The following is a 27,940-nucleotide window of genomic DNA, read 5'->3' on the forward strand; positions in this document are numbered from 1 at the left end:
ACACTAATTTCCTACCCATGGCTCTATTATTCCCAACAAGGCCCAGGTCATAAATGGCTCTGCCAACCACATTCTGACTCCTTTGAAAGAATACCTTTCCTGGGCAGTTTTTGATGTGGGCTTAGAATCTAGGCACGCAACCTCTCCCCTTCCTCCTTGATGTACCAGTCTCTGATCTCCTGCAAATACACCTAGAGTATAGCTCACATCTGGAGCTTCTTCCCAATTGTGTTTCACCATGACCTCCATTTTCTCCCTTCGATGGTGCCTTTACTCTTGGATTTCTTCACTTTGTTGCAAATGAAGTGAGCTCCTTGGGAAGAGATTAGGAGCCATCAGCTGGTGATCAGTGGAATGGAAGCGTAGGTTTTACAACATCATCTTTCTGGAGTGAGCATCACTGACTCCCCCATGCATTTCTTGGCCGCGTGTGTCACTGTAACCCCACCTGCCTGAGTCTGAAGCACAGCAACTCGTCACTACCGAAGGCCTTGGATGGAAGAAGCTCTTCTATTACAGGTATTCAGACAGAAGGAGAGCCTCTGGCACCAGCAGGTGTCACAGAAGGGTCTTCCTCTTCAAAGCATGGTCCATGTCCTAGAGGCAACAGCAGCATCTGGAAACTAACTGGACATGTTGAATCTCAGGCCTCACTCCAATCTAGACAGGTGGGAGCCTACACTATCCAAGCTCCTGGTGAGTCAGGATCATAACAAATCTGAGAAGCACCAGACCAGCACTGAGGATCATCCCTGGCCATGTTGCTACAACCACCATCACAGATGATTAGAATTCAAATATCTGGGGTAGGGTCTTTGCAGTGAGGCAGTGGAGGGTCCCTGTGTCCTTCTTCAGACCTCCTCCTCGTTCTCTGCTATGGTAATATCTGTGAGGACTACTCTAACTCCAGGTTTCCCACCATCCCAAGCACTTTCCCCATAGCCCTTCCTTTAATCCCCACCACCCTCTAACCTTGGCCCTGGAATCCCCAGATTATAGATATGAATCTAGAACCTCCTCCAGCTGGGAATTTTGTCATTCTTCATTGATGTCTTGAAAGGCTGAAAAGCAAAGCAATCCTGGGGAGGATCGAAAGCACCATCAGCTCAAGACACTGTAGAGGCTCAAGACAAAGTTGATGTGTAAACATTATGAAAGAGACATAGAGCCAGAAACCACAAGGCTGGATAACATGGATGGCCCAGCTCTGTCTCTAGATGGTGTTAAGAGCTCAGCTGGTCCTCAGTCGCAGTTTCTCTGAACACCTGGTCCCATATCTCCACCATTCAGGCCTTTTACCATGGTACACATCAGTGAGTGCTACTCCGTGCCAGTGTTCTCTGTGTACCAGGGCAGCTCAGGGCAAGCCTCTGTGTTCCTCTTGTGGGTCATTATGTAAGAGGCAACTGAAAAGCTACTTTTGCTGGGCTCCTGTGACTTCACTACGCTAGACACCCAGCTCTCCTACTATGTATTTGTGTTCTCTGACCTGAGTTCTTCTTTTCTACAGTCATTGCCATCACTTGATCCACCCATAAGCACGCTGTGACCAAAGGCAAAAGTGTGCTATTTCTCAGGCATCTTCTTACCATCTTGAAGAGGACAGTCAAAAGCTATAAATCACCCACCAGGCCTTACGAGAGTCAAAGACTGAGCATATCACCCACCAGGCCCGTGACTTGGGACTGTGTTAACTGTGTATACCTTTCTCACCCAAAGGCGGCTGAAGATGAACTCAAGTGCTGTCTTCTTCCCATGACTGCCATATAATAAATCTCCTTTCTCTGCCTTTCACTGTATCTCTTTATTTGGGATTATGTGACTCCTGGGCTTTAAGTCAGTGGAGCGGGGGGGGGGGGGCATCTAAAAACCCAGTTTCCATTCCAGAACAACATAAGGGAAAAGGTGGTACTCAACCCAGGTTTCCTCTATTCCATTTGCAGCTATGATGGCCAACTCTATCTCATTGGCAGCCATGGTACCACGGGGCTGGATGTCTGAGGGCATCGTAGCACCCTACCCTTTAACACAGTTATGAGTCTGGTCTCTCAACATCATCTGTCAACCCAAATTACCACTTCCACCCGACTCATTTTCTATCAAAGCTTTTCATCATCTCACCTTGTGCCCTCACCCAGGTCCCACCAAAAAACAAACCAAGAGAGATCCGTGAGTTACTCTGATGTTTATTTCCATGCATCTTAGTCCACACAGTTGGTATAAAATCAGAAAAAGCAAAAGCAACAGCATATAAAGGTCTGGAGTCTTAGCATCACAAGGCACCGTATATACATCTACAGTTGGTGGCCAATAGAAATCATCGCCAGACAGTCCTTGAAGCTACAGAACATTCTAGACCCAGCCACGCCTGGGAGCTCAAGGGTCCCAAGGGTCTAGACACTTGTCCTGATGCTCTGACCGCTAAGCAACATATGGAAGTGATCGAGGCTTTAAGATGTACTCATGATAGTAACAGAAGCAGCCTAGCTGGGTACAAAAGCAGTTATGAGTCATTTACACAATGCAGAATTCTGCACGTCCCCATTCTGCTTTTCTGTGGTAAGATGGTTAATTGAATTTCCAGTGAGTCGTTTAGAGGATTAGTGAGAATAAGGAATGGTAAATCCATAGCACCATTTCACAGATTTCTTGTCACCCACGACTTCTCATTTCAGATGTGTGACCGAGCTATTCCGCCTGGAAGGGCAAATATTCCAAAGCCACAAGCTGTGTTTCTGCCGAGGGCTCCAGTCTTGAGCATTTGGTTGGGTGCTGAGGGCTCCACAATGAGATTTAGATCATGAATACCCTGTGCCCCGGGCCTTGCTCCCTCCCATCCACCCACACTTTGGAAGGCCACTGGGGGTGAGTCCCTCATACTTTGGTTGACTAATAGGGTGGAGTGGGAGGGAGGTATTTTCTTTTAGATGAAAGCCAGGGGAGGGGGTAAGTTTATTTCTGGGCAAAAATAAGAGACTGAAAAAAAAAAAACGAAAACAATACTGAGCTTGATTACACTGTTAGGATGTAAAAGTTCCTTAGCTACATCTTTAGGGTTCAACACGAAGGCTGATGGTCAACACACAAAGCAAACAATACTATGTACATATATGTAAAAAGTGTTATAAATAGGTTTTATAAACCGTAGATATTATATACATCTTCAATCGACAGCAATGCCCTCCCCTCCCCCCTTACCTTCTCAACTGTTTTAGGTTTGGTTTGGCTTTAAGTCGGGGTTTGGGGCTAGCTCGGATTTTGGTGGTTGGTTGTCATTTCCTGATTTCCCTCCTTCCCTCTCTCCCTGCTCATGCTCAGAGCCTCCCAAGGACCCCCCGGGGTCCCTCCATGGAGGCACCTCATTCACGTTTCCGCAAGATCACGTAGATAACCCCACTGAGCAGGGCCAGCGGGAAGGCCACCCAGGCCAGGATGTAGGCAAAGCCGTAGGAGTAGTCAGTGTTGAGGTGCCATTCGGAGTGTCTCACTGTGTAGATGGAGGCCGCGCTCATCACACATAGACCTGAGGGAGAGGACAGCAACAGTGGGTGAGAACGGGCTGGTGAGTCCTCCCTCCAGAGCATCCCCAGGGACAGCACTGGGCAGGAAGCATGTTTCTCACCGTGGAGAGAACCTGCTTCTGGGTTCAAATCCGAGGGGAGTCTGTGGAACAACACTGTGCCATAACTGGAGGTTTAATATGGAAGAGACATTGGGCTCTGTGCAGACCACAGGGCCGGGGTGGGGGGGAGCTATGGTTCCCTTGGCAGTGTTACCCCAGGAAAGATGCCTGAAGCCCAAGATGGCTAGCAGGACATTAGTTCCACCGTGGGTCAGGGCCTCCCTGCTCCACCAAGGCTGCCCCTTGGTGTGGAAAGCGGAAAGGAAGTCCACGTGACAGTCAGCGTCCCTCCACAGGGAGGGGTCTGGTGACATCAACAGCCCATTCTGGAACCACACACAAAGCCCAACTGTTCCCTCCTGAAAACAGGGTCTTTGAACCGCTCTGAGAGACTCTATTATACACCCAGAGGGCCGCGTGGGCCGCGTGTGTTTCCAAAGCTGGCCATGCCTGGGCCACCTACATCTAACCTCACTGCTATTCGGGCTACTGTCACATCGGACACTGCAACTTTGTTTGAACAAAGTACAGAAGTGGAACTGTGCCACAGCAGCGACCCTGATAGGCTGGTACGTCTGTAACTCAGAACAGGGAGAGCTCCCACTCACCCGGCCCCCTTTGGAAAAAGCCACACAATAGTCTTAGAACAACAGTCGGATGGGATCCAGGACCTGCTGCTACCTACAGAAAATGGCCGGTGGATGGCTGTTTGGAGGAAAATAGCAATTTGAGCTGTTGGGAGATACTTGAGGCTAGAATTGAGGTCCAGCCATGCTCCCTAGCACTCCCCATTCTAAAGTACTCCTTACTTTTTAAGAAGTATTGAAGGCTGGTTGGGGAAGGGATGGGGGGGGAGTAACTTTGCTTAGAAGGAGAGCGCTTACCTAGCATGCTCAAGGTTCTAGGTTTCATCCCCAGCACCACCATAAAATTAAGAAAACTGGGGAGTCGTGGTCCATACCTGTAATCCCAGCACTCAGGAGGCTGGGGCAGGAAGAACTCAAGTGTAAGGCCAATCTGAACCAAATGGTGAGACCCCTTCTCTCCCCCAGTCTCACAAAACAGAACAAAGTAAAGTTGTCTCTTGAGCTATGTCTCACCTATTCGATGAAGACAGAACCTTAAGGAAAGTTCATAGTACCGACAAGAAGGCAGAAAGGGTAGGACAGGGCCAGTGGTGTGGGTCACCCTACTGGAACCTCAGAAAGGAATGAAACTCCACTGTGATACGCTCTGAGTTCAGATGCTCGCAAAGACCAAGAGAAGAAACACACTTTCTAACTACCATTGTAAAGGGACGGATGTTTACAGGATGTGTTGTTGCTGCTACACGACTGCTTGCCTGTGAAACACAAGACGTGCTCTCAAATGTAGGAGAGTCTGAGGACCCAGACTCACATTTAATTAACTCTTAGACAACACAGCCGTCCCCCAAAGCCGACTCCTCCTTGCTTGCGGCGACTTACTTTCTCAGCTAACAGCCAGAAGGGATGCATCATCAGGGTCCCCAAGGGACAGGCAAGGACCTGGCATGCAGCCAAGTGTCTTACCACGCCCATAAATGAGAATCCCATGCTTTGGCAGTGACTGAGCCTCGGAGTGCAGGTCAGATGTGTGCAGGGCCATAAGCCAGTGTAGGCAACACAAAGGTGACTGGGTATGCAAGTTTCCAGCATGTAAGCCTGTCCCAGGAAGGCTGGGTCTACAGTAGGCCCCTGAACAGCCTCCTAACAGCCTTTTGCAAAAGAAGATGCTTTGTGACAGCAACATGGGCCTATGGTCCACAGGAGCCCAGAATCTTCTGAAAGCAGGTGGCTGACCAGTGGAGCTCTTGGTTGCTGGATTAGCTGTTGTCTGTCTCGCCCTCAATCACAGCCCTACCTTGCCACCACATCATTGTTCCTCCAGTTCAGACTGCGCCAGCCACGTGATCACGTGTTTTGTGGGGTTAGGGACTTCCTGACGACAAATCAAAAGGCATCCCCCTCTAGTTCAGTGCTTTTCAACCTTCATTGTCCCTCAGAATCAGTTGGGACACTTAAAAAAGTCCCACCTCTGGAAAACTCCCTTCAATAGCTGCTTCCCAGTCATTCTGGTGTGCACCTAGGCTTGGGAGCTGTTTGGTGTAAACATGAAACTGTCCCCTTTGTGATTCTTCCAAATCTCCTTCCTGGAGGAGCTGTATTCTGATCCCATACCTGAGTTTGAGAGCCATGTCCCTGTTTTCCACAGGAGGAGCTGCCCATCCCCAGACAGGAGTTACCTTTGCTTTGGTAGGTTACTCCAGAAGGAAACACATCAAGAAATTCATACAGTGTGTGTTTTCATTGATTTGGGTACTTAATACTGAGCAACTAGCTTCATGCCAGGCACAGAAGAAAGTTCCAATCGCCCACTGGATGCTAGATGATTGTGTTCTCAGGGAACAGGGCCAAATGTAAAAGTTACTGGGATTCAGGAGCAGAAGAAATAGAAGGAGATTTCTGAGTGAGTCTTATCTTCTGATTGAGACAGATCAATACAGACAGAGATGCAGGGCTGTTAGAACAAATGCATTTTCAGGACAGGCTAATGACCCTCCTTGCTCTGAGCAAGTTGAAGATGATGGAAATCAGACACCACATTTAGGAGCCCTGCCCAGGAGTGAGTCACCCCAGACATCCTACTTCTGGTCATGTTCAGATAGGGGCCCAGTAATGCTGCAGGTGGTTCTCAGGAAGTCTCTACATCTTACCTCTAAAGTGTCTAACTCTTACTTCTCAGCTTTAGTGGAAAGACCCAACAGCAAACGATCCAACTTAAATGAATGTTCTAGAAATCTGAAGACTCCAGGAGACCAATGCAGACCCTTTTGACCAGAATCAACAACTAACGCGCAGAATATTCTTAATACTTAGAAGTGGCAGCTGCTATTTGGCTTGGATGTTTCCAACTCCAGATAACTTGTTGTTTAAATACGCATCAGTCAGCTGACAAAACCATAACTGAAAATGAGGTCTCATGAGAGATAAGCAGCTAGATTTGTAAGGAGTAAGGGAGAAATAAGTCACGTGCCTTTACAGTCAGAGGTATTTGGGGGAATGAACCTAAAATGCTTGCATTGAGTTTAGAGAAGAATGTGGGAGTGAAACAAATATGGCTTAGTACACAGAAAATCTCTGCATCTCAGAGTGTCTGGCTGAACTGAAATACCTTAACACACAGTAGAGTTACATGTGCAGCCCAACGGTTCTCATCTCTAACCTTTCCAAGTTTTCCCCCAAAACTATGTCACTATAAAAAGACATTTATAGGGCTGGGAAGTTGGCTCAGTGGTAGAGCACTTGCCTTGCATGCCTGAGGCCCTGGGTTCGATTCCTCAGCACCACATAAGCAAAAAGAAAAAAGCCGGAAGTGGTGCTGTGGCTCAAGTGGTAGAGTGCTAGCCTTGAACTGAAGAGCTGAGGGACAGCGCCCAGGCCGAGTTCAGGCCCCATGACCGGGCCCCCCCCCCAAAAAAAGACATTTATAGATGGGCTGGGTGTGGAGGGACATGTTTATAGTCTCGGCTACTGAGGAGGCAGAGATGAGAGAATCTCAGTCCAAGGCTGGCCTCAGCCAAAAGCCAGAGTCCCTGCCTGAAAAAAACAAACAAAGCTAGAAATTGAAGGGCTAGAGGTGGGTCTCAAGTGATCGAGTGATAGAGCACTTGCTTAGCAATCACAAGGGCCTCAGTTCAAATCCCAGTACCACCACCAACAACAAAAAAGACCTTTTCATAGAATTTAAAGCAGGAATATTTCAACAGAAATACTGGAGAGGAAGATGCTGCCTGATCTGAAAGTCCCTTCCATGGTGACTTAGTTCTTCCCAGACGATACTCTCAGCTTGAGTTGTTCTGATGGCACTGGCCCTACCATAAAGGAGTTCATCATGCTTGGAAACTTCAGAATGACAAATGCAACTGGAATTTAACATCCGTGGTAAGTCACAGGCATAAAAGATCATAGAAGGGACAGCATTTTTGTATTCCTTAAAACTCTGGTTAGATCCTGTATCTCTCCATATAAGAAGAGATTGCCACCTTATATTCAGCCTATATGATGCAGAAGGAAATGGACCCATTAGGTTCTGGCCATCACTGACCCTCTCTTGCTTCTGTTTATTCATCAAAAAAGTGATACACTTACACGGTTCAATAAAAATGCCTGGTGAATGCTAGATTTCTAGAGTGTTCATTTGAAATTGCTACTGGCTCTGAGGTGTTAGAATGAGGGACTTCTACTTAGTTCCTTTCCTGGGACAACTCTACACAAACACTGACATGCTGTTTCTCCAACTATTAGGGAGATTAGAAGTGAGGAGACAACGGGAGTAGGGTGGCTGGAAGGAAGCCTTCGCACTGCTTCTGGCCCTGTTTCCACCTTATCCAACATCCACATAACCTCAGAGATCATGGCTCCTAAGCTTACTTTATTTTGAGGATACGTGCACTGTTATAACAGGTGCATGATCGCCATTTGATCAGCTATTCTCATTTTGTGTGTGTGTACCAGTACTGAGGCTTGAACTCAGGACTAAGATGCTTACCCTTAACTTTTATTTATTTATTTATTTTTGCTCATGGCTAGCAGTCTACCACTTGAACCATAGCTCCATTTATGGCTGCTGGTGGTTAATTGGAGATAAGTCCCACCAATTTTTCTCCTAGGCTGGCTTTGTGAGATCACCAATAGTGCAGAGACACCACTGCTGGGTATAAGAAAAGCACAGCTATTCATCCAGAGAAAATACAGAGAAGTATTCAATTATTTTAATAGGCGGCAGGTATTCAATTATTTTAATAGCCAGGCATCTGTGGTTCACACCTGTAATCCTAGCTACTCAGGAAACTGAGATCTGAGGATGGCAGATTTGAAGCCAGCCTAGGAGAAAAATTGGGGGGACTTACCTCCAATTAGCCACCAGCAGCCATAAATGGAGCTATGGTTCAAGTGGTAGGCAACAACCCAGGAGAAGCACTGGAATGAACAAACCAGTGCAGCACATAGCCAAGCACAGTTGAGTTTCCAACTCTAAACTATGAGTAGTGAATTACAGTATTTAAGTATTTGGTGCCAAGGGTTCTATGGTGTATTTCCTTGTTCCAGGAATAGGGAGTTCTCCCTGGCTTCTAGAAAAAGTCATCACCACAATCTATCTTTCCATGTACAGCAGCCCCTCTGCCCATCCATCTGCTCAGGTCATGTGGACTGCTTGTAGCCCACCAATGGCTGCTTCTGAGCACAGGGCCATGGCACAGCACTATGGGCATTCTGACAATGGGCTGAAACCTGAGATGCTACAACCTTTACCTGCACAGACAGCCAAGAGCAAGAACATGGCACAGTACCCAGATATTGGGACATCTGGAGTTTGTAGTTGGTGAATTTAGACCCCCCAGATCCACCATGATATCCACTCCTTTCTTTCCTCCAATAGCCTGCCGTCTCTGTCAACTGGGAGTCACCAGATAAAGAGTGAAGCGCCAATGACACAAGATGTTGACCAGTCTACCGTCAGCAGAGAGAAGCTTCTAGAACTGTACACTCTGCCTGTAAAGAACCTGTTAGAGACAGTGTAGGGAAGAGCTGAAGGAGGCCTTTTGTGTGTTTGCAGGTGCTGTCACCCTCCCATCGTTGGCAAGAGTGGAATCAGCTTGGCATGCAGAAAGGGGGATGAAGTACAGAGACCAGAAGACACAAGAGGAACAAGAAGCCCAGGGGAATCTAGGGGAGGGGAGTGTGAGGATTTTTCTGACTTCATGAGCTCCTATAGGTAGAAGACACATGCTTGAGGAAAACCTCGTTAGCCTGGAGCACATTACAGGCAAACTTTCTACCCTGAAGTTAGATGGTTTCACAGGGCAGAACCATCCACAGGAACAATGGCTCCACTCCTCGTGATAACAAGTCTGGCTTGATGGGGACCTTCCATTCAGAAGGGCGAAGTCCCAAGACGCACATGCATGCTCGCACAGGTGCATCGTACTTTATGCAAAGCATCCAAACAGTCAGACTTACAAACCCTCATCGTCCCTGGCCACGTCCTTGGTGAGACCCAGCTTCTGTGAGGACTTTCCCTCACACAACTCACCGGCAAGGATTTGGAAGAATCCAGTGATGTAAAAGCGGCCTCCTTTGGCGAGGGTGAAGAGCTGGCAGAAGAAGACGAACAGGGATATGACGCTGTAGATGATAGACAGGACCATGGTGGCTTGGACAGACTGCAGCCATCCTGGGGGAAGAAGAATAGCATTTGGTAAGGAAAACTGGGCAGGGGTAGGGGACAGCCTGCCATGAGGGATGTGGGGCCCAGGGAAGCCACAGATACCATCCTCACCAGAAGAGGAAGTCCTTTCTTGACAGAACTCAGGCAATTCGTTCTTGTTTCGGTTTGTGCTGGTACAAGGCTTGAACTCAGGGCCTTGTGCTGTTGCTCAGCTTGTTTTTGCATCTGACTGATGCTCTATCACTTGAGTCACTCTTTCAGTCTAGGTTTATTTGGGCTGGTTTATTGGAGATACAGTCTCTCAAGTTTTTCTGTCCAGACTAGCTTTGAACCGTAACCCTCAGGTCTCATCCTCCTGAGTAGATAGGATGATCCGCATGAGCCACCAGCACCTGGCTTTCCTTGGTCAGTCTTAACCCTAGCCTTTGGTCTCAGTATAGAGCTGCTTTTGATCAGTCAAATCATCTCATCTGGTCATGGTTAACACATTCTCACCTTGGGAGAGTGCTAGCAAGTGGGAGAGTGCTGGCCATGCGCAAAAAAAAAAAAAAGCTCAGGAACAGTGCCCAAGGCCCTGAGTTTAAGCCCCAGAATTGGCAACTTTAAGCCAACAAGATGTCTCAAGTGAAAAACTCTACAACACAAATCACTTTCATGCCCACAACTATTAAACAGGATATATAAAATTATCTTGAGGCCATGTGTAGAAGGTGCAAATATATTAAAAGCTCAGTTTCTGTAATCCCAGTTACTCAAGAGGCTACAATCTGAGAATCAAGCCCAAGCAGAAAAGTCTGTGAAACGTCATCTCCAAGTAACCAGCAAAAAACTGAACTGGAAGTGTTGCTCAAGTGACAGAAAAGCTGAGTGAAAGCTCAAGGCTGAAGTTCAAGCCCTAGTACCAACAAAAAAGAAAGACAGCTGGACATCAGTGGCTCACGTCTGTAATCCTAGCTACTCAGGAGGCTGAGATCTGAGAATCACAGTACAAAGCCAGTCTGGGCAGGAAAGTCTGTGAGACTCTTTATCTCCAACTAACCACTGGAAAACTAGAAGTGGCACTGTGGCTCAAGTGGTAGATCACTGGCCTTGAGCTGAAGAGGTCAGGGATGACAAATAAACAAACAAACAAATAAATAAATAAGATTTGGGTCTCATCCCTACAATAATTCATGTATACTACAAATTTTCTAAAATCTGAAATGAAAATAGTGCAATTCTCTCTGGCTGGTTCATGATGAGCTGGGATAGGGGACAGGCAGGGCTGGTGGAGAGAATGAAAACCCTAGATTTCTCTCTCTATTTCTAAGATCCCTACCTTTTTTGTGCCAGTCCTGGGGTTTGAACTCAGGGTTGGGTACTGTCCTCTAGCATTTATTGTTTGTTTTCTCCTCAAGCCTCGCTACTAACTTTTATTGTTTTTTGTTGTGTCTGGTGGCTAATTGGAGATAAAAGTCTCCATGGATTTTCCTGCATTGGCTGGCTTTGAACCTCGATCCTCAGATCTCAGCCCCCTGAGTAGTTAAGATTACAGGCATGAGCTACCAGCACCCCACTTTATGAGCCACATTATTAGTGTGAGCTACTACTGTATTACACAGAGCAAACCAATTATATATATATAATATATATAGATGAAGTACCTTAGATCTAATAATATCCTTAAATCTTCTATCTGTGTGTGTGTGTGTGTGTGTGTGTGTGTGTGTGTGTGTATGTTAGTACTGGAGCTTGAACTCAGGGCCTCTCACTTTCACATGGCTTTTGCCCTCAAGGCTGGTGCTCTACTACTTCAGCCACACCTCCATGTCTGGCTTTATGCTGGCTAATTGGAACTAAGCAGATTTGTCTGCCTGGAATGGCTTCAAACTATAATCCTCAGATCTCAGCTTGAGTAGCTAGGATTATAGGTGTGAGCCACCAGGGCCAGGCTTCTTTTGTTGGAACTGGAAGTCCCACCCTCTTTATGGTCAAGTGATGTTGTCCTAAGCTGTTTATCAAATGAGACCAGCAGAAAAAAAATTTAATTTCAATTTTTAAAAAAATTTGAAAAAAATGGATAAAACTACAGTGATAGTGGATGTGACTTCCTTCTTTAAATATCAGAAATCCAAAACAAAGTATCTAGGTTATTCATACAACAAGATTTGGAAATTCAGTCCAAAAGATATACTGAAAAATAAGGCCTGAATTACAATACCCTAAGTTACTTTCATGTCCATACAGAGCTATTTCAGAAAATGTCCCTATGTTAGACAAAAAAAATAAAATCTCCAATCTCAACAGTAGAAATGATATAGGTACAACATACAATTAAAGGCAGTCAGAACTTAGATACTGAAAGCAAGGTAGCACAATAAATTTGAATGTTTAAAGTATTTAGAGGAAACCGTGGATAAAGAAATCAAAATGAAACAAAAAGTTTTGGGGCGAGGACAGATACCAAGAGTCCTACATGTCAAACCCCTGGGCTATAGCCAAAGCCGCTCTCAGAGAGAACTTTTATGCATTGATGAGAAAATGTCATTATTTCTGAACAACAGGTAGAATTATTTGATAGTATGTATGTTGTATTGGGTATTACAAGTCATCTAGAGATGGTTTAAAGTACCCAAGAAAGTCTGCACAGGTTATATGTGAATGCTGTACTTCTAATATAGGGCACTTGAGCTCATCTGAGATTTTGGTATAGAGAGAAGAGGAAGCAATCCCCCCCACCCACACACACAACAATGGACAACTGTCTGTGAACTATTTGAACATTTAAAGCCAATTTATGAGAGTACAAGGAAAAAAAAAGATTGGCAGTCAATAATATGTGAAGCTTGCAAAACTCTAAAGTGCAGCACTCCCTAAAGCAGGACTGGCTTTGACAGGCCCAGAAGAAAGTGATCTCTTTGCATCCAATGTCCTCAGCCGGAAGCCATCTGCCATCCACTAGGGCAGAACACAGACATGCCCAGGAGGAGCTGGCCACCATGCTGGCTGGAGATTCACAGCTCAAAAGGGAGCTGTGCCGACTCCTATGCTCATCATCTACCTGACATGGCTCCCCAGCCAGCATATCCCTCACCAGAACTGGAACTGACAAGTGAGCGGGGCAGCTGAAAGTCAGAGTAGACAGACACCACGCATTCGGAGAAGAACAAGCATGGGGTCCCATCGGGGAACAGGCTCTGAAGCCAGGGTGTGCAAAAGGTAGGCCCAACAACTCTGCGCATGCACTCCTCTTAGGACCGCCTGAACATGCTCACATGCTTTTGTTGTGACCAACTTGAGTGTGTGCCCTGCTTAGAGTTCTGTTGCCTATTTCACCTGCTTAATTTGCTCTTTGCTTCTTTTTTTCACCCTGAATTCCTCTTCTCCAACGTGAGGTACTAATGCATCTTACAGAGTTGTGACAACCAAACTGAAGACTTGCTAGCAAAGCTCTGTTAAAACAACGATGGAAAAGCCGGGGATGTAGCTCAGTGGCAGAGAGTGTACCTAGTACCCTGCATGCATGAAGCCATAGGTTCGATCCTCACCATTGCAGGGGGAAAAACAAAACAAAAAAATGAGTGCAAAGAAAACCCCTTATAAGGGTGAGGAATGTGGAGGGGGTAAAGGAAAGAAGCATTTATAGGCTGTTTGGAGAGGCCATTTCCGGGCCACACAAAGTAATCACGTCATGGAGGTCCCAGGTGCCAACCCGTTTGGTATAGATCATATACAGAACCAGTCTTATATAGATGAATATAGATCAACATAGATGAAATGCACTGCAAGGCCAACATTCCAAGTGGTAAACCTGCAAGCCCCAGGGCAGCTTGCTCGGTCCTCCACAAGTCACCAAGCCTTCATGCGTGTAACTGAGCCCCTGCTGAGGACCTTCTAATCCTCCTCAGACCTGGCTTCACCCAGCACAAACTGGACATCTGGTAAATATCTGTGCCCTAAGCCAATCCCTGGCCTTATGTCTGAGCCCTGGAATGAACAACCCTGGGGCTCACGGCAGACTTGCTGTTCCCATGAGACTGACAACTCCAGGTGCTGCTGATGGCTTTCAGATGCAGGCTATGGCTGTGCAGGTCCAGGCTTCCCATCCAAAGATAAGGGGAAATTGGAGTTGCATTATGTTTAAAGCTCCCTTTAAGGTCAGGTCCCTAGCCAGGGGCAGCTGGGCAGTGAAGGAAATAACACCTGCTCTCTCTGTGCATTCTTAGGCCAGGGTCTAAGTCTGGGAAGCTCAGAAAACACAAACCATTCATCTGGTTTCTTTTTTTTTCTTTCTTTCTTTCTTTCTTTTTCTTTCTCTCTTTCTTTCTTTCTTTCTTTCTTTCTTTCTTTCTTTCTTTCTTTCTTTCTTTCTCTCTTTCTTTCTTTCTTTCTCTCTCTCTCTTCCTTTCTTTCTTTCTCCTTCCTTCTTTTCTGTTGTTGTTGTCAGATATGGGGCTTGAACTCAGGGCCTGAGCACTGTTCCTGAGCTTTTTTGATCAAAGCTACAGCTCTACCACTTGAGCCACAGAACCACTTGTGTTTGTTTATTTGTTTTTTTCTTGGTGGTTAACTGGAGATAAGAGTCTCATGGACTGGACTTGCCTGCCTGGGCTGGCTTTGAACCATGATCTTCACATCTCAGCCTCCTGAGTAGTTAGGATTACAGGTGTGAGGCACCAGCGTCTGACTTCTTTCTTTCATTGCTAGCATTCCTCTCTCTCTTTCTGACCTCTAGTCTTGCTGGGAAAATTGGACTCAAATCTGACTCAGGAAAACAGGTTGTGTTTCAAAGGAAAGAAAGGTTGATTAGAAGGCAGAATGTGATGAAGAAGGCTATAAGAGGGGTGATCCCAAAGGGAAGAGTCAGTGTCTTTCCATTTGCATAGTGCTAGGCTATTTTCAAAATCACATGATACTCCTACACACAGGGAGACTGGGAGGCCCAGCCAACACACTGCCATCACACAAAAACTGCTCTCTTCCTCATGAATGTCATTCCAGAAATAGCTAAATTTCCAAGAGGTCTCCGTCTTAAGCAATGTCCTTAAACTTCACCCTCCAGCCCAAAAGGCCCAGGGCCCGTGTAGGCTATTATTATTTTGGTAGTACTGGGATTTGAACTCAGGGTCTTTTGCTTGCAAAGCAGGTGCTGAACCACCTGAACCACGCCTCCAGTCCCAGATGGGAGGTATAAAGGTCTCAGGCTGACTCTGCCTGTAACCTGTGCAGAAAGTGAATCAACTGGAAAAGCAACCCACAAGTCCTGGATGCACAGAGTTGCTGAAGGCCATGCAGGAAGCTCTTCAAACAAGCCATTATGAGAGTATTTTAGCTGGAATGAAAGTATGGCTGGGGACTAGAGAATGCAAGCTGCTGGGTGCGTGGAAAGAACCTTCCTGTCACCGTATTCTAGCTAAGTGTGACGTAAGTTGAACATCTCTCATTCCCAAATCCAAAACCTGAAATAACCCCAAACCAATAGGATGCCTCATATAGAAGATTCTACCTCTGATCTGAAGTGGCAGGTGACAGTCAACGTTCAGACATACTAACAAAGCTACCTAAAATGCCTTTCAGGTTACGCACCCAAAATGACCATGAAACATAAGTGAATTCCATGTTTAGACTTAGGTACCATCGCCCAAAATATTTCATTAGATATTCCAATATCTAAAAAGAATCCCCAATCTGATGCATTTCTGATCCCAAGTATTTTGGATAGGAGATACCCAGCCTTCACAATCAGTCACCACTGAGCTCTCATCTAAGAGGTCCTATAAGTCATTACATGAACTAGTTTCTTTTCTTTGCTTTTCCTTCCTTCTTTCTTTCCTCCCTCCCTCCCTCCCTTCCTTCCTTCCTTTCTTTCAACAGTTCTAGGGGTTGAACTCAGAGTCTGGGCACTGTCCCTGAGTTTCTTTTGCTCAAGGCTAGCTCTCTACCACCTGAGCCACAGAGCTACTTCTGGCTTTTTCTGTTTATGTGGACTGAGGAATTGAACCCAGGGCTTCATGTGTGCTAGGCAAGCACTCTACCACTAAGCCATATTACCAACCCTCTTTTTTGTGTGTGTGCCAGTACTTTGGACTTGAACTCAGGAACTCATGTTCTGGCTGGAACTCATTCAAGGCTGGTGCTCTACCACTTGAGCCACAGCTCTGATAGCTCACATCTATAATCCTAGCTACTCAGGAGGCTGAGAAATAAGGATCACAAAGTCAGCTCAGGCAGAAAAGTCCATAGGCTTCTGTTAACCGCCAGCAAGCCAGAAGTGGAAGTGTGGCACAAGAGGTAGAGCTCCAGTCTTGAGCCAAAAAAAAAAAAAGCTGATGAACAGAGCTCAGGCCTAGAGCTCAAGCCTCAAGTACAGATGGAGGTACACACATGGGCATACAACACACACACACACACATATGCACACAAGCAGGCACGCACACACACAGCCAAACATCATGGACACTGAGAACAGCACAGCACTGCTCTTCCTCAAGCACAAAGCCCCTCCCTGCTCCCCCCCCCACTGGAATTCCACCAATCCCAGAGCCTGCTTACAGGCCATCTCCTTATTGGTTCCTCCATGCCATAGCCCCACCTAGAATACCCACAGAAAGCCCTGATATCCAAGCACTAGGCCAGTTCTGGTTCCATGCCCTATCTCAGCACCTACTTTGCTGTGGGGGAAACCAAGGGGTCTGCCTCGGTGGACCCTATTTTGTTAGAGTCAGAGCCCATTCAGGAAAATAAGAACCCCAGATGCTCAATCTCTTAGCAAGAGAAGCCGCCATTAGAAGGGAGAAGACACCAGCAGAAGAGAAGAGGAAAACATGATCTTCACCTCTGTGGAGAACTGTGAGGGGGCCACAGATTTTTGTCCCCCTGGGCTGACCGCAGAGGTCACTACAAAGGCACCAACAAGACTCAATCGACCCAAATCTCACACAGCAGGCAGGCAACGAAAGCAACCGGAAAAGAGAAAGCGATCTGGTTTACCAAAGGGAAATCTTAAGAGAATATCTCAAGACCTTCACCTCCCTCCTTCCAAATCCCCATCACCACTGCCCACGCCTCCACTCCAGTCTGTGCTTTCTTCCTCTGATCTCTCTTTTCAGCGCACTGGCATGGAAAACCCTTCCAGACAGACTCACAACTTCCTGAGCTACTCATATCTAACTCCAAGAGAGGCTCTGCCAACACCTCCCATGACCAGAACCCGACTCCTGTTCCTCAGTCCCTCAGACACCTTGTTCCTTTCTCCAGTCTCTTCTAGCTCAGTCAAAGACCCCGTTTCATGCCCAGTTTCTGAGGACACAAACCTAGAAGTCATGTCCTCATTCTCTCCCTAAACCTCTACATCTAAACTAGCAGGAACATTGGACATCAGCCCTGTCTCTTTCCCCACTGCTCCTGCCCAGTCAAGCACTACCTCCAATGAGGACTAAACACAGGCCTCTTGAGACATCATCATCACCATCACCATCATCATCTTCACCATCACCATCATCATCATCTTCATCACTGCGATCAAATTATTAGATCACTCCAGCTAGACAGCATGTCACCCACTTCCCATTCTGGCCTCTCTCCTCCAACTTTTGCTGGTGCTGGGGCTTGAACTAGGGGGCTCTCACCTGGCTTTTTCACCAAAGGTTGTAGCTCTACCTCCTTGAGCCATACCTTTACTTCCAGCTTTTTGGTGGTTAATTAGAGTTAAGAGCCAGGCTTCTCTGCCTGGGATGGTTTTGAAACTCAGTCCTCCAATCTTGGCCTCCTACGGTAGCCAAGATTACAGGCATGAGCCACCAGTGCCCATCTCAAATTTCATTCTCAACAAAAACAACCAGCATGAGCTTTCAGAAATCAAATCATTCCACTTTCTTGCTTCCAACCCTTCGCAGGCCTCTCCACTGGCCTTCCCAGTGGGGCCTCTTAGGTCCTAACAATTCAGTCCTCTCCTCTCTCCTACCTCACCTCACCTCATTGCCTTTCTTCCAGCTAGAGTCACACAAAACTCCTTCACCCTCTGGAATCTTCTTCTCCTGGTTCTTCATGTTGGCTGATCCCTCCCTGTCTTTAAAGCTGGTTCACATGACTACAGAAAGAGGAGGAGGCCTGTTGAAACCAGCTCCTTTCTCTCCGGAGATGACTTTCTGTTCCATCTTGCATAGGACTGTCCACTCTCAGGATTCTTTACTGATTACCTATTAGCTTTGTCCACCAACTAATTAGCTGTGTGAACCCACAGGACCAGACTTTGGTGGTTGTTGTTTGTTTGTTTTAAAAACCTATTTCTGGAAAGGAGCCTCGTATCTAGGATGGACTTGATGATATATTTGCAGAATCCATGAATGGTTCTCATTGGTACCTCTCAGAAATGAAGGAACTGTCTTGAAGGTGAAAGCTTCCATCCCATCAGTACAACGAACATGAGGTGAGTGCACTGCAGGGTTGTCCACAAATGCTAGCTCCCCAAGTCAGCTCTTCTCAGAAGGCTTTCTCCCACACAGCCTCCTGTTGGCCCCTGAGATGGGTCAACCGCTTTACCCTGTTCCTGAGACTTAGGGATGCTTCATTGCCTCTCTCTTGTGAATTCTAAAGGATTCATGAAAGACTTTGTTTTGAGATGGCATCTCTACCTTGTCCAGCATGCCTCAAATTGTGAGTCTCAAGCCATCCTCCCACCCCAGATTTGCAATTGAAGTTTTAAAAAGCAAAAGTTCAAAGCCGGGGTGCTAGTGGCTCATACCTATAATCCTAGCTACTCAGGAGGCTGAGATCTGAGGATCATAATTCAAAGTCAGCCCGGACAGGAAAGCCTGTGAGAGTCTTATTGCCAATAAACTTACTCAGAAAAAGTCAGAAGGAGAGCTGTGGCTCAACTGGTAGAGCTCTAGCCTTGAGCACAAAGAAGATCAGGGACAGCACCTAGACTCTGAGTCCAAGCCCCTGAACCAGCAAACAATTAAATAAATAAAGCAAAAAGTTCAAAAGGGCAAATGGTTCTGAGATCGGTCTGAACAAGTGTGGTATATTCACTCCTGGATGCTGGCATCTGTGGATCTCTGGGTACCACATGCTATCCCTGCCAGCACTTCCCTCATCCGGCAGGAGGCCAGGCCCTTTTCCCATGAAGTCTGGTAAAATCAAGCGCCATTACTCAAGTAGAAATTATGGGTTGGTCCAGGGAGCCACAGAAATTTTAAATTGCACAACAGGAACCCATAAATGCTGAGGGCCTCCCTGCATCTGCCCAAGTCTGACCCCAAAGCCCAGCCACAGACAAGGAAATGGTCAGGAGCCCCTGCCAAGGGGACAGGGCCACCCTGCAGTGAAACCTGGGATCATTCTGCAGACAGAGACAGAGGCAAGCTACCACCAAAGCCTCTGAAAGCAACACCGTCCATTTTCTCTTTTCTCCAGCTAAGCATTTGCGCTTGTGCTACCCACAACCTATCCGATGTGGTGAGTTTGTTGTTGTCGTTTAGAATGGAAAGGAAAGGCCTGGAATGGACACCTGGCCTGGGTCCCAGTCCACCCTCCTGTAGCCAGCAGGGAAATGAAGGCCAAAACAGGCTCTGGAGACAAAAGCAGAGGAGATCTCTCCATATTCCCATCGTGCTTTGGGGCAGGACATAGCTCTTCCTTCTAGAAGTGAAAATGTTTGGGATAACCCATGCTCTCAAGATGAAGTTCACTGCCCTGCTCCTTTGCCTTAAGAGAGAAACTGGTAAGCAGCAACAGGCATAGGATCTAGGTCCAGTAAAGACAAGCTAATGCTTGAGCCCTGTTTTACTTAGGTTTTCTAAGGCTGATGAAGACCAGCAAAAAGATCAGGGCAAGGCTAGGGCAAAGCAGGTTACTCTACTCACCAGATACGCTGCCCGAATCTCAATCAACCTACTGCAGGTCCACACAACAAAGGTGAGTTGAGGGCACAAGAACTCTCATGGGTATTTAAAAGCAGGGTTTAGATCCATGGCGAAAGTCACATCAAAAAGCAGTTAGTACAAAACAAACGTTCTTTTTGGGTTATTGTTGTTTTCAGTGTCACTTTGTTGTTGCTTCTGCACAGACCCTCTGAGTCAGTAGACTGTGAACTTTCCCTCAGCATACCCCAAACCAGAGCCTCAGATTTGACCTATTCGGAAAGCAGGACTCCAGGAACTGGCCTGCATTATCTCTGCCCCTATTTGCCAGTGTGGAGATGACTCCACAGGCTCTGTGTATCCCAAACCTGAGGCTCCATTCTGAATCAAGGCAGAGACTTCTTGCTGTTGAATACCCTAGCATGACGCTTGTGTACAGCTATTTTCTCAATGGTGATCATGAGAAGTCTCGGGAAAATCTAGAATGTGATAAGTGAAAGGGAGGAGAACCCTAGTGCCCAAAATCACAAGCAGGAAGTGATCGCCATCAATCCTGCCTTATGAAGGCTTCTGGATGCTTCCTCCAGCTCCTTATTTGCTAGATGTCAGTGGCTCACATTTGTAACCCCAGCTACTCAGGAGGCTGAGATTTGAAGATTTGCAGTACAAAGCCAGTCCAGGCAGGAAAGTCCATGAGACTCTTATTGCCAATTAAGTAGCAAAAAGCCAGAAATGGAGCTATAGCTCAAGCAGTAGAGCACCAGCCTGGAGTGAAAATGCTCAGAGATAGCACCCAGGACCTGAGTTCAAGCCCCACTACACACACACACACACACACACACACACACACACACACACACACCACAGATCACTGAGAATTTAGGGTGGGTCTGAATGCAATCAGAAAAGTTAGAACTGCATCCTTAGGCATCAACATCCTTACAAGGGTCTAGAAAGACCCTGGGGATAACCTGTGAGGGACAGCTCTGATTGTCCCCCACTACTGCTCTCTGTTCTTCACCTGTGCCAAGTTCTACCCCTCCTGGACACTTGTCCCTGACAGCCCCCTGCCCGTAGTCTATCTAGATGTGCACAGGTAGCTCTGGGTAGTTCCTCACAGGGGCCTTCCCTCTGTACCCCAGCCCCCCAAACCCTTTGCCACCTCACTCTCTTCATAGCTCATGACACCAGCCCCAAAGTTGCCCATGTATATCAAGAGCTGTGTCCCATGCCCTGTAAGTCCTCATTCATTCTGGTATCCTGAGAGCCTGCAAAAGCCTACAGCACATAGTAGATGTACAAGGACTAGTTCTGAAAGAGCAGAAAGGTTGAGTGAGGTAGCTCACACCTGTAATCCTAACTATGCAAGGGGCAGTAATCACAGTCACTATGGATTGAAGCCAGCCCAGAAATGACTTCTCAAGACCTCCGTCTCAACCAATAGCTGGATGGCTCGTGCCTGTCATTCCATTTCTGTAAGGGGCTGAAATTGGGAAGACCAAGGTTCCAGGCCAGCCCTAGAAAAGGTTTGAGAGATCCCCATCTCAACAGGGAAAAAGCCAGCATGGTAGGCATGACTATCCTTCCAGCTATGACGGAAGTGTAAAATAGGAGGATCATAGTTCCAGTTGGCCTGGTCAGAAAGTAAGACCCTGTCTCAAAAAACAAGAGCTGGAAGCAGGGCTCGAGCAAGAGAATGCCTACCTAGAAAGTGTGAAGCCCAGAGTTCAATCTCTCACATTGTAAAAATAAGGAAAGAAGAGAAAGAAGAGAGGGGAGGGGGAGAGAGGGGAGAGAGAGAGAACAGAGACCACAAAGACAACAAAGACAGTACAGGACAGAATCCCAGATAAAGGAGAAGAGAGAGGAAGAGACTCTTCAGTAGATTCCTATGGGCCTATTAAGGATTCTCACCCAGAGATGAAGACCTACTAGATTCAAAAATCAGGATTGATTTTGAATGCTTCAAAACCTCACCCTGGATTCAACATGAAAACAGAGCCACAGGAAACAGGAAAGGACTCGAGCCAGCCAATCAGAAGCTGCCACCGTGGGAGTTCTGACAAATGAGGAAACAATCATGGACCTAGCAATACTGGGGTGGCTGGTGGGCCTGCTACGGCTCCAAGAAGGAAGGGGGAGAGGGGATCAGGAAAGGCAGGCCTAGCTGGAGTCATCCCATTAAATGGGAAATGGAGTGACATGATCAGATTCAGATGTTTAAAAATATCATCCTTGAGCCTGAGGCTTCTGCCTGTAATCCTAGCTACTCAGGAGGCTGAGATCTGAGGATCACAGTTTTAAAACCAACCCAGATAGAAATCTCCAATGAACTACCCAAAACCCAGAAGTAGGCTCAAGTAGTAGACCGCTAGACTTGAGGAAAAAGCAAAAAGCATCTCAGGGACAGTACCCAGGCCTTGAATTTAAGCCCCAAGACAGGTATAACAACAACAACAACAACAACAGAAACCCCTCTGGATTCAATATGTGAATCCAATGCGATTCAAACCAAATCACAGAGGACCAACAACAGGGAATAAGATGCAATCTGTCCTTCTACCAACTGCTTAGTAGCCTGATGAGATGGCTGGAGCTCTAGCAGCCTTTTGATCTATGAGGATAGGAGCCAAACCCAAAAGTCAGTGAATATTTCAGGATACCAGCATTCCTTTCTTGGGCTGCCGACTGACATCTTTTAAAGAGAGGAACGAAAACTTATCTAAGCCACTGCCACTTGAAGATGTGTTCCATGCCATGGGCGAGGTCAACACCCAGTCAGGGAGTATCCACCCCTTTGCCTGTCCTCACTTAAATCCTGCCAGTCCTTTGGGTCAGATTCCTCCGCCCACCAGCAACTTCTCTTCCACTTCCTCCCTGAACTCCAGCACAGTCTGCCTGCCCCCACGCCCTGCTCATCTGGCCCTCGCCGTCACCCTGAGTAATTCAGCCTGCCATACTTAGCCGGACTCCTTCGGGAGGCTGGGTAGAGGATAGGCTCTGAATGTCTAGTGTACATGTGTAGTCCTGAGGGACCGTGGAGATTTCCCCACCAAGGCCTTCACTTTTGCCTTCAGGCAGGGCCATACAGTAGGCAAATATTTAGGGCAAGGGTGGAGGGGTGGAGGGGGGAGGTAAGAAGGCAGGGAGAGGGAGAAGGCAGCTAGCTAGTAAGCAATCTAACCCCTTAGGGGCTTAGGGGCCCCTGGGCTGTATTGTTGAACTCTACTGTATAGAGGTCAGACTGCCTGCAAGTTCACACCAGCAGGCCCAATTCACCAAGAAAACACCCTCAGGGAGAACACAGCCCACAGAAAGAAAGCAGAAGGTCACAGCCTGTGCTGAGGTGCACACCTGTAGTCCCAGCTCCTATGGTGGTTCAGACAGAAAGACTGCTCATGAGCTCATGAGTCCGAGATCCGCCTTGCCAATAACAAAACAATACAGGGGCTGGAGGGCATGGCTCAAATGGTAGAGTGCCAGCCATGAGCTACACGAGAATATGATACCCAGAGTTTAAGCTCCAGTACTGCACAAATATATAAATAAAATCTCCATTCAATAAAAAAAAATCTACTTATTCTACAAAAACCAACACCAAGAAGGAGTTACTTTTGCCAAGCACTGTGGCTCATGCCTGTAGTCTTAGAACTCAGGAAGCTGAGATCCAAAGGATCATAATTTGAGGCCAACCTGAGTTTGAAAAAAAAAAACTCTGTGGGAAACTGCATTTCCAATTAGCCAGCAAAAAGCTGGGCTAGATGTATGGCTCAATGAGGAGAGTGCCAAGTAAGAGACCCCAAGTATAAACCCTCCTACCAGCAAAACCACAATGAAATTACTTAGGATTGCTTCCAAAAAGTTTGCCTCTAACCTCCTATGAGCAATCATTGACCAGACAAATAATTTCCATTTGCATGCAGCTGGATCCTTTCATAAACACTTCCTACGATTCATCTCTGTCATTTACTGAGTGATGATCAAAAAAACACAAGAGGATTTCCCCAGGAATCCACAGCCTGAGCTGTGCTCAGACGAGAGAACGCATCAGCAGAGAATGACAGCACAGAGGTTGAAATGGAAGCATCTATCTTAGCATAAAGTCCATGTGGAAATACCCAGGTCATTCGATGGCCCATCCAGAGTTTCTTTTTTTTTTTTTTTTTGGGTCCGGTCGTGGGGCCTGAACTCTGGGTCTGGGCGCTGTCCCTCAGCTCTTCAGCTCAAGGCTAGCACTCTACCACTTGAGGCACAGCGCCACTTCCGGCTTTTTTCTTTTTGCTTATGTGGTGCTGAGGAATCGAACCCAGGGCCTTGAGCATGCAAGGCAAGCGCTCTACCACTGAGCCACCTTCCCAGCCCCCATCCAGAGTTTCTTAAGAATGCCCTTCCACTGAGAGTCAAGAAGATAGATGTGGAGGAGAGGGAACATTCTGGAAATGTGGAGATCAACCAGGCAGATCTGCAGAGAGCTCTCTATACACAAAGCCACTGCAAGCGGCCCCCAGGAAATAAGCTTGCTTACAAGGAGCAAGGTCCTCTGCATAACATGGAAACATCCAGAGTTCTGCTTGTAACGCCAAGGGTCAGCCTAGACACCAGAAGGCCCAGCCCCAGGTCAGCAACAGGCCACAGGCAGAGAGTCATCCTTCACACAGGCAGTTTGCCCACCATTTAGCAAATCCCCTGCCTCCTCTGGTCGGCTGAAACTCACCCTGGTTTTAACACGCCTGCCAAAACTGTTCCCTTCCGGACCTAAGAGTCCAGGCCTCCCTGCCAACCCCCCCCTTGGCCAGATGCCACTTGGAGACAGGGCCTGTGGACTCCAGACCAGAGAGCCGCAGAATTTCAAAAGGGCTCTGAAGGGGAGGGGTAAGATGCCACTTGTGGCCACCAGGGGTCAGGAGCGGGCACACAGACTCCTCCCATCCTTAGTGTGCCAGACTCAGAAAGGAAGAAGAAGCCACCGGATGCTGTGGCTTTGGGGACAGCACTACCATCGCATTCTTGGGCACTTGTGAGTATTTCATTGACTTGGTTTCCAATTCACCGTATAACCACTAGGGTAATTTTAGATGAATGCATCTCCCGTAATCAGAGAAAACATTAATAGGACCAGGAGGGCTTTTCCTATCCCCTGCCCCAAGAAGATGGAAATATAAAGCAGAGGGTGTTTTGTTTTTTTTCAGCCTGGTGCCTGTGGCTCAAGTCTATAATCCTAGCTACTCACGAGACTGAGATCTGAGGATCGTAGATCAAAGCCAGAAGTGGAGCAGAGGTTTAAATAGTAGAACATTTCTGTCTTGAGCAGAAAAGTTCAGTTACCAAGTGAATACGTTAGTGGTTTCTCTTTTTTCTTTTTTGGTCCTGGTCCTGGTCCTGGGGGGTTAAACTTAGGGTTTTGCACGCTCTCTTAGGTTTGTCACGCAAAGCTGGGGCTTTATCACTTGAGCCACAGCTCTATTTCTGGATTTTTAGCGACAAATTGAAGATAAGTCTCCTGGGTTTTTCTGCCCAGGACTAGCTTCTAACTTCGATCCTCAGATCTCAGCCTCCTGAGCCAGGATGACAGGTGTGAGCCACCGGCACCCGGTTAGTGGTTCCTATTTCTACTGAACTGACATCCAAGGATTTAGGTTTGCAATGCTTCAAGCAATACACTTGAGTACAGAGACCATGGGAAATAAAGTCCAGCCAAGAAACTAGGTGGTATAAAGCCACAGCCCAGGGCCATTTTACCTCCTGCACAGGATCTAAACTGTATCCTCCTCTCATTGAGGGCAGCATTCATATCAGAAACCCCAGATCTATGAGAAAGTGCACTGTATTTCACTGGCCTTCGAAACCCAGGATATCAGGAGATCTCTGCCACTACTTCCCCTTCCAAGCTAAGGCTGCATGCTTTGAAACACAGACCAAGCTAAGCCAGACCCTTGGAGGTCTTGGGCCTTTGGGGGTGGGAGCGGGGTTTCAGCACTAACCTGTGTGACTAAGTTGCAATCTATAACTTGTGTGACTAAGTTCCAATCTATATATAATTATCAAAGCAGAACATCCCATAGAGCTCTGTGTGTGCAAAGACACAAGCTTCCTTGTTAAGCATTTTTCCCCCTCTGGGTAATCAGAGTGGGATGGGGGCGGGGAGGGGGAGAAGGCAAGGATGTTTCTAGTGGATCCTTCCACAGCCAACTGCCCCTTCATATGACCCTTGGTAAGCCTGGGTTCCAATATCCCCTAGGCAAAGTTGCTGAGGACAGAGATGAAATACCATCTCCTGAGTGGAGAACTCCACCCTCAGCTTAGGGCTTTGCAAATAGCTTCATACCCCCATCCTTTTAACAAGGAAGCATTCGGGCTTGGATGCTAAGTGACAGCATAAAGACCAAGATGTGGGAGGGGAAGTTGAGGTCCCTGGAGAACCCCAGAGTGGCTGGGAGCATCTCAGGACAGCCCTAACATCAAGGCAGCAGGAGAAAGTTGGACATGTCTGGATGGATACAGCCAACAAACTAATGATGCCCATGAGATCACAGGTCCCGGTGGAATCTACTTCCGCTTCTGGCTCAGCTGCGAATCACTCGCACTGCCTACGTAGGCAAAGGGTTTTACTCCCAAAAAAAACATTACAATAAGCGATTAGGAAGGCATTTCTGTTTTTCTTTTCTCCTTCCTTCTTTTCACTGATATCCATTCAGGACCTGAGCACTGTCTCTTAGATTGTTTTGCTCAAGGATAACCCTCTGTCACTTGAGCCACACCTCTCCTTGTCTTGTGTGAGTTTGTGTGTGTGTGTGTGTGCGTGTGTGTGTTTGGAGATAAGTCTCACAGACTAATCTGCCTTACCTGGGCAGGAGCCCACGCTGGCTTCCAACCCAACCCTGATCCTCAGATCTCAGCCTCTTGGGCAGCTGGGCTGACAGGCCTAACTTGGGCCAAGAGGATGGCCATGACACCTGGATGTCAGTTTCCCTTAAGAGGCAGTGGCTGCCTCCCTTTCTTTCACCTTAGATCTGTGGGTGTGTATGACATGCCACTGTACCCCAGCAACAACCAGGGGAAGCTCATGACTCCCAAGAACAGGTGTTCCCAGGTCTGGACTGATAGCACAACTCCTAAAGAGCAACTGTGAAGGAGAGAGGCAATCTCACCGCTTGCTGATGACGAAAAGCAGTGCTGGACGGTCCCGGAGGAAGATGTGCTACAGTTCTGCCAGAGATCCGTGGCATGTCCGTTGCCCACAAGCCATTGCTAGAAATAAAAGACATCTCAAGTCATTGGAGGTGGTGAGGAGTAACAGGAGGGAGAGGAAGATGGACATGGAGATGGAGAGGGAGGAGGATGGAGGATGGAGGATGCCCCGCCCACCTGCCTGCCCCACCCCACACCTTGCTCCCTGGCAAGGCTCACAGTTAGTGTTCAGGAACAGTCTGGGTACTGGTGATTAAGGGCCTGGGATCAGAGGATAGAGGTTCAAAGTCAGCTGGGGCAGGAAAACCCATGAGTCTTCTATCTCCAATTAACCACCAAAACAGAAAGCCAGAAGTAGAGCTGTGGTTCAAATGGTAGAGTGACAGCCTGGAGTGAAAAATCTAAGGGACAGCACTACCTAGGCCCTGAGTTCAAGCCCCAGTGTTCTCAATCACACACACACACACACACACACACACACACACACGAAGCCATGTGCTTGTCTCAGGATACCCCTTATTCACACAAGACTTCACCTAGCTGTCATTCACAAGTCGTTGCCTCTCGAAAGCTGCTTCCTTACTCATAATTCCTATGAGTCTAACAAGATAGGCATCAAACATCATTAAGATCTTGCAAAAATATTTATACATTATAAGACAATTCACAAATCTGCAACCTAATTATTTCTCAAATGAAACAGAAAATTATGCCAGCATACTGCCTTACATTGAAGTCAAAGGCACATAAGCCACTGGCTTTTTCTGCAAGAAAGTGTAAAAGCTAGGTGTTGGTGTCTCACACCTGTAATCTTAGCTACTCAGGCTAGCTTTGATCAGCCTAGGGAAGGAAAGTCTGTGAGACCTTTATCTCCAATTAACCACCAAAACAGAAAGCCAGAAGTGGAGCTGTGGCTCGAGTGGTAGAGTGCCAAACTTGGGTGAAAAAGGTAAGGGACAGTGCCCAGGCTTTTAGTTCAAGCCTGAGTATGTACACACACACACACACACACACACACACACACACACACACACACACA

General features: G+C 47.1%; 1 protein-coding gene across 1 annotated transcript in view; it reads right to left on the bottom strand.

Annotated features, from left to right (window-relative positions):
* Positions 1 to 2,168: 2,168 nt before the first annotated feature.
* Positions 2,169 to 27,940, bottom strand: part of Pmp22 (peripheral myelin protein 22) — an 86,728-nt gene continuing 60,956 nt past the window's right edge. The window contains exons 3-5 of the mRNA XM_013013110.1: positions 26,862 to 26,961; positions 9,737 to 9,877; positions 2,169 to 3,523 (exon numbers count right to left, since the gene is read on the bottom strand). Coding sequence (XP_012868564.1) covers positions 3,360 to 3,523; positions 9,737 to 9,877; positions 26,862 to 26,961 — 405 coding nt within the window. The 3' untranslated portion in view covers positions 2,169 to 3,359. The remainder of the gene's footprint in view (positions 3,524 to 9,736; positions 9,878 to 26,861; positions 26,962 to 27,940) is intronic.

Source organism: Dipodomys ordii, unplaced genomic scaffold, assembly GCF_000151885.1.
Source record: "Dipodomys ordii isolate 6190 unplaced genomic scaffold, Dord_2.0 Scaffold19, whole genome shotgun sequence".
Taxonomy (NCBI): domain Eukaryota; kingdom Metazoa; phylum Chordata; class Mammalia; order Rodentia; family Heteromyidae; genus Dipodomys; species Dipodomys ordii.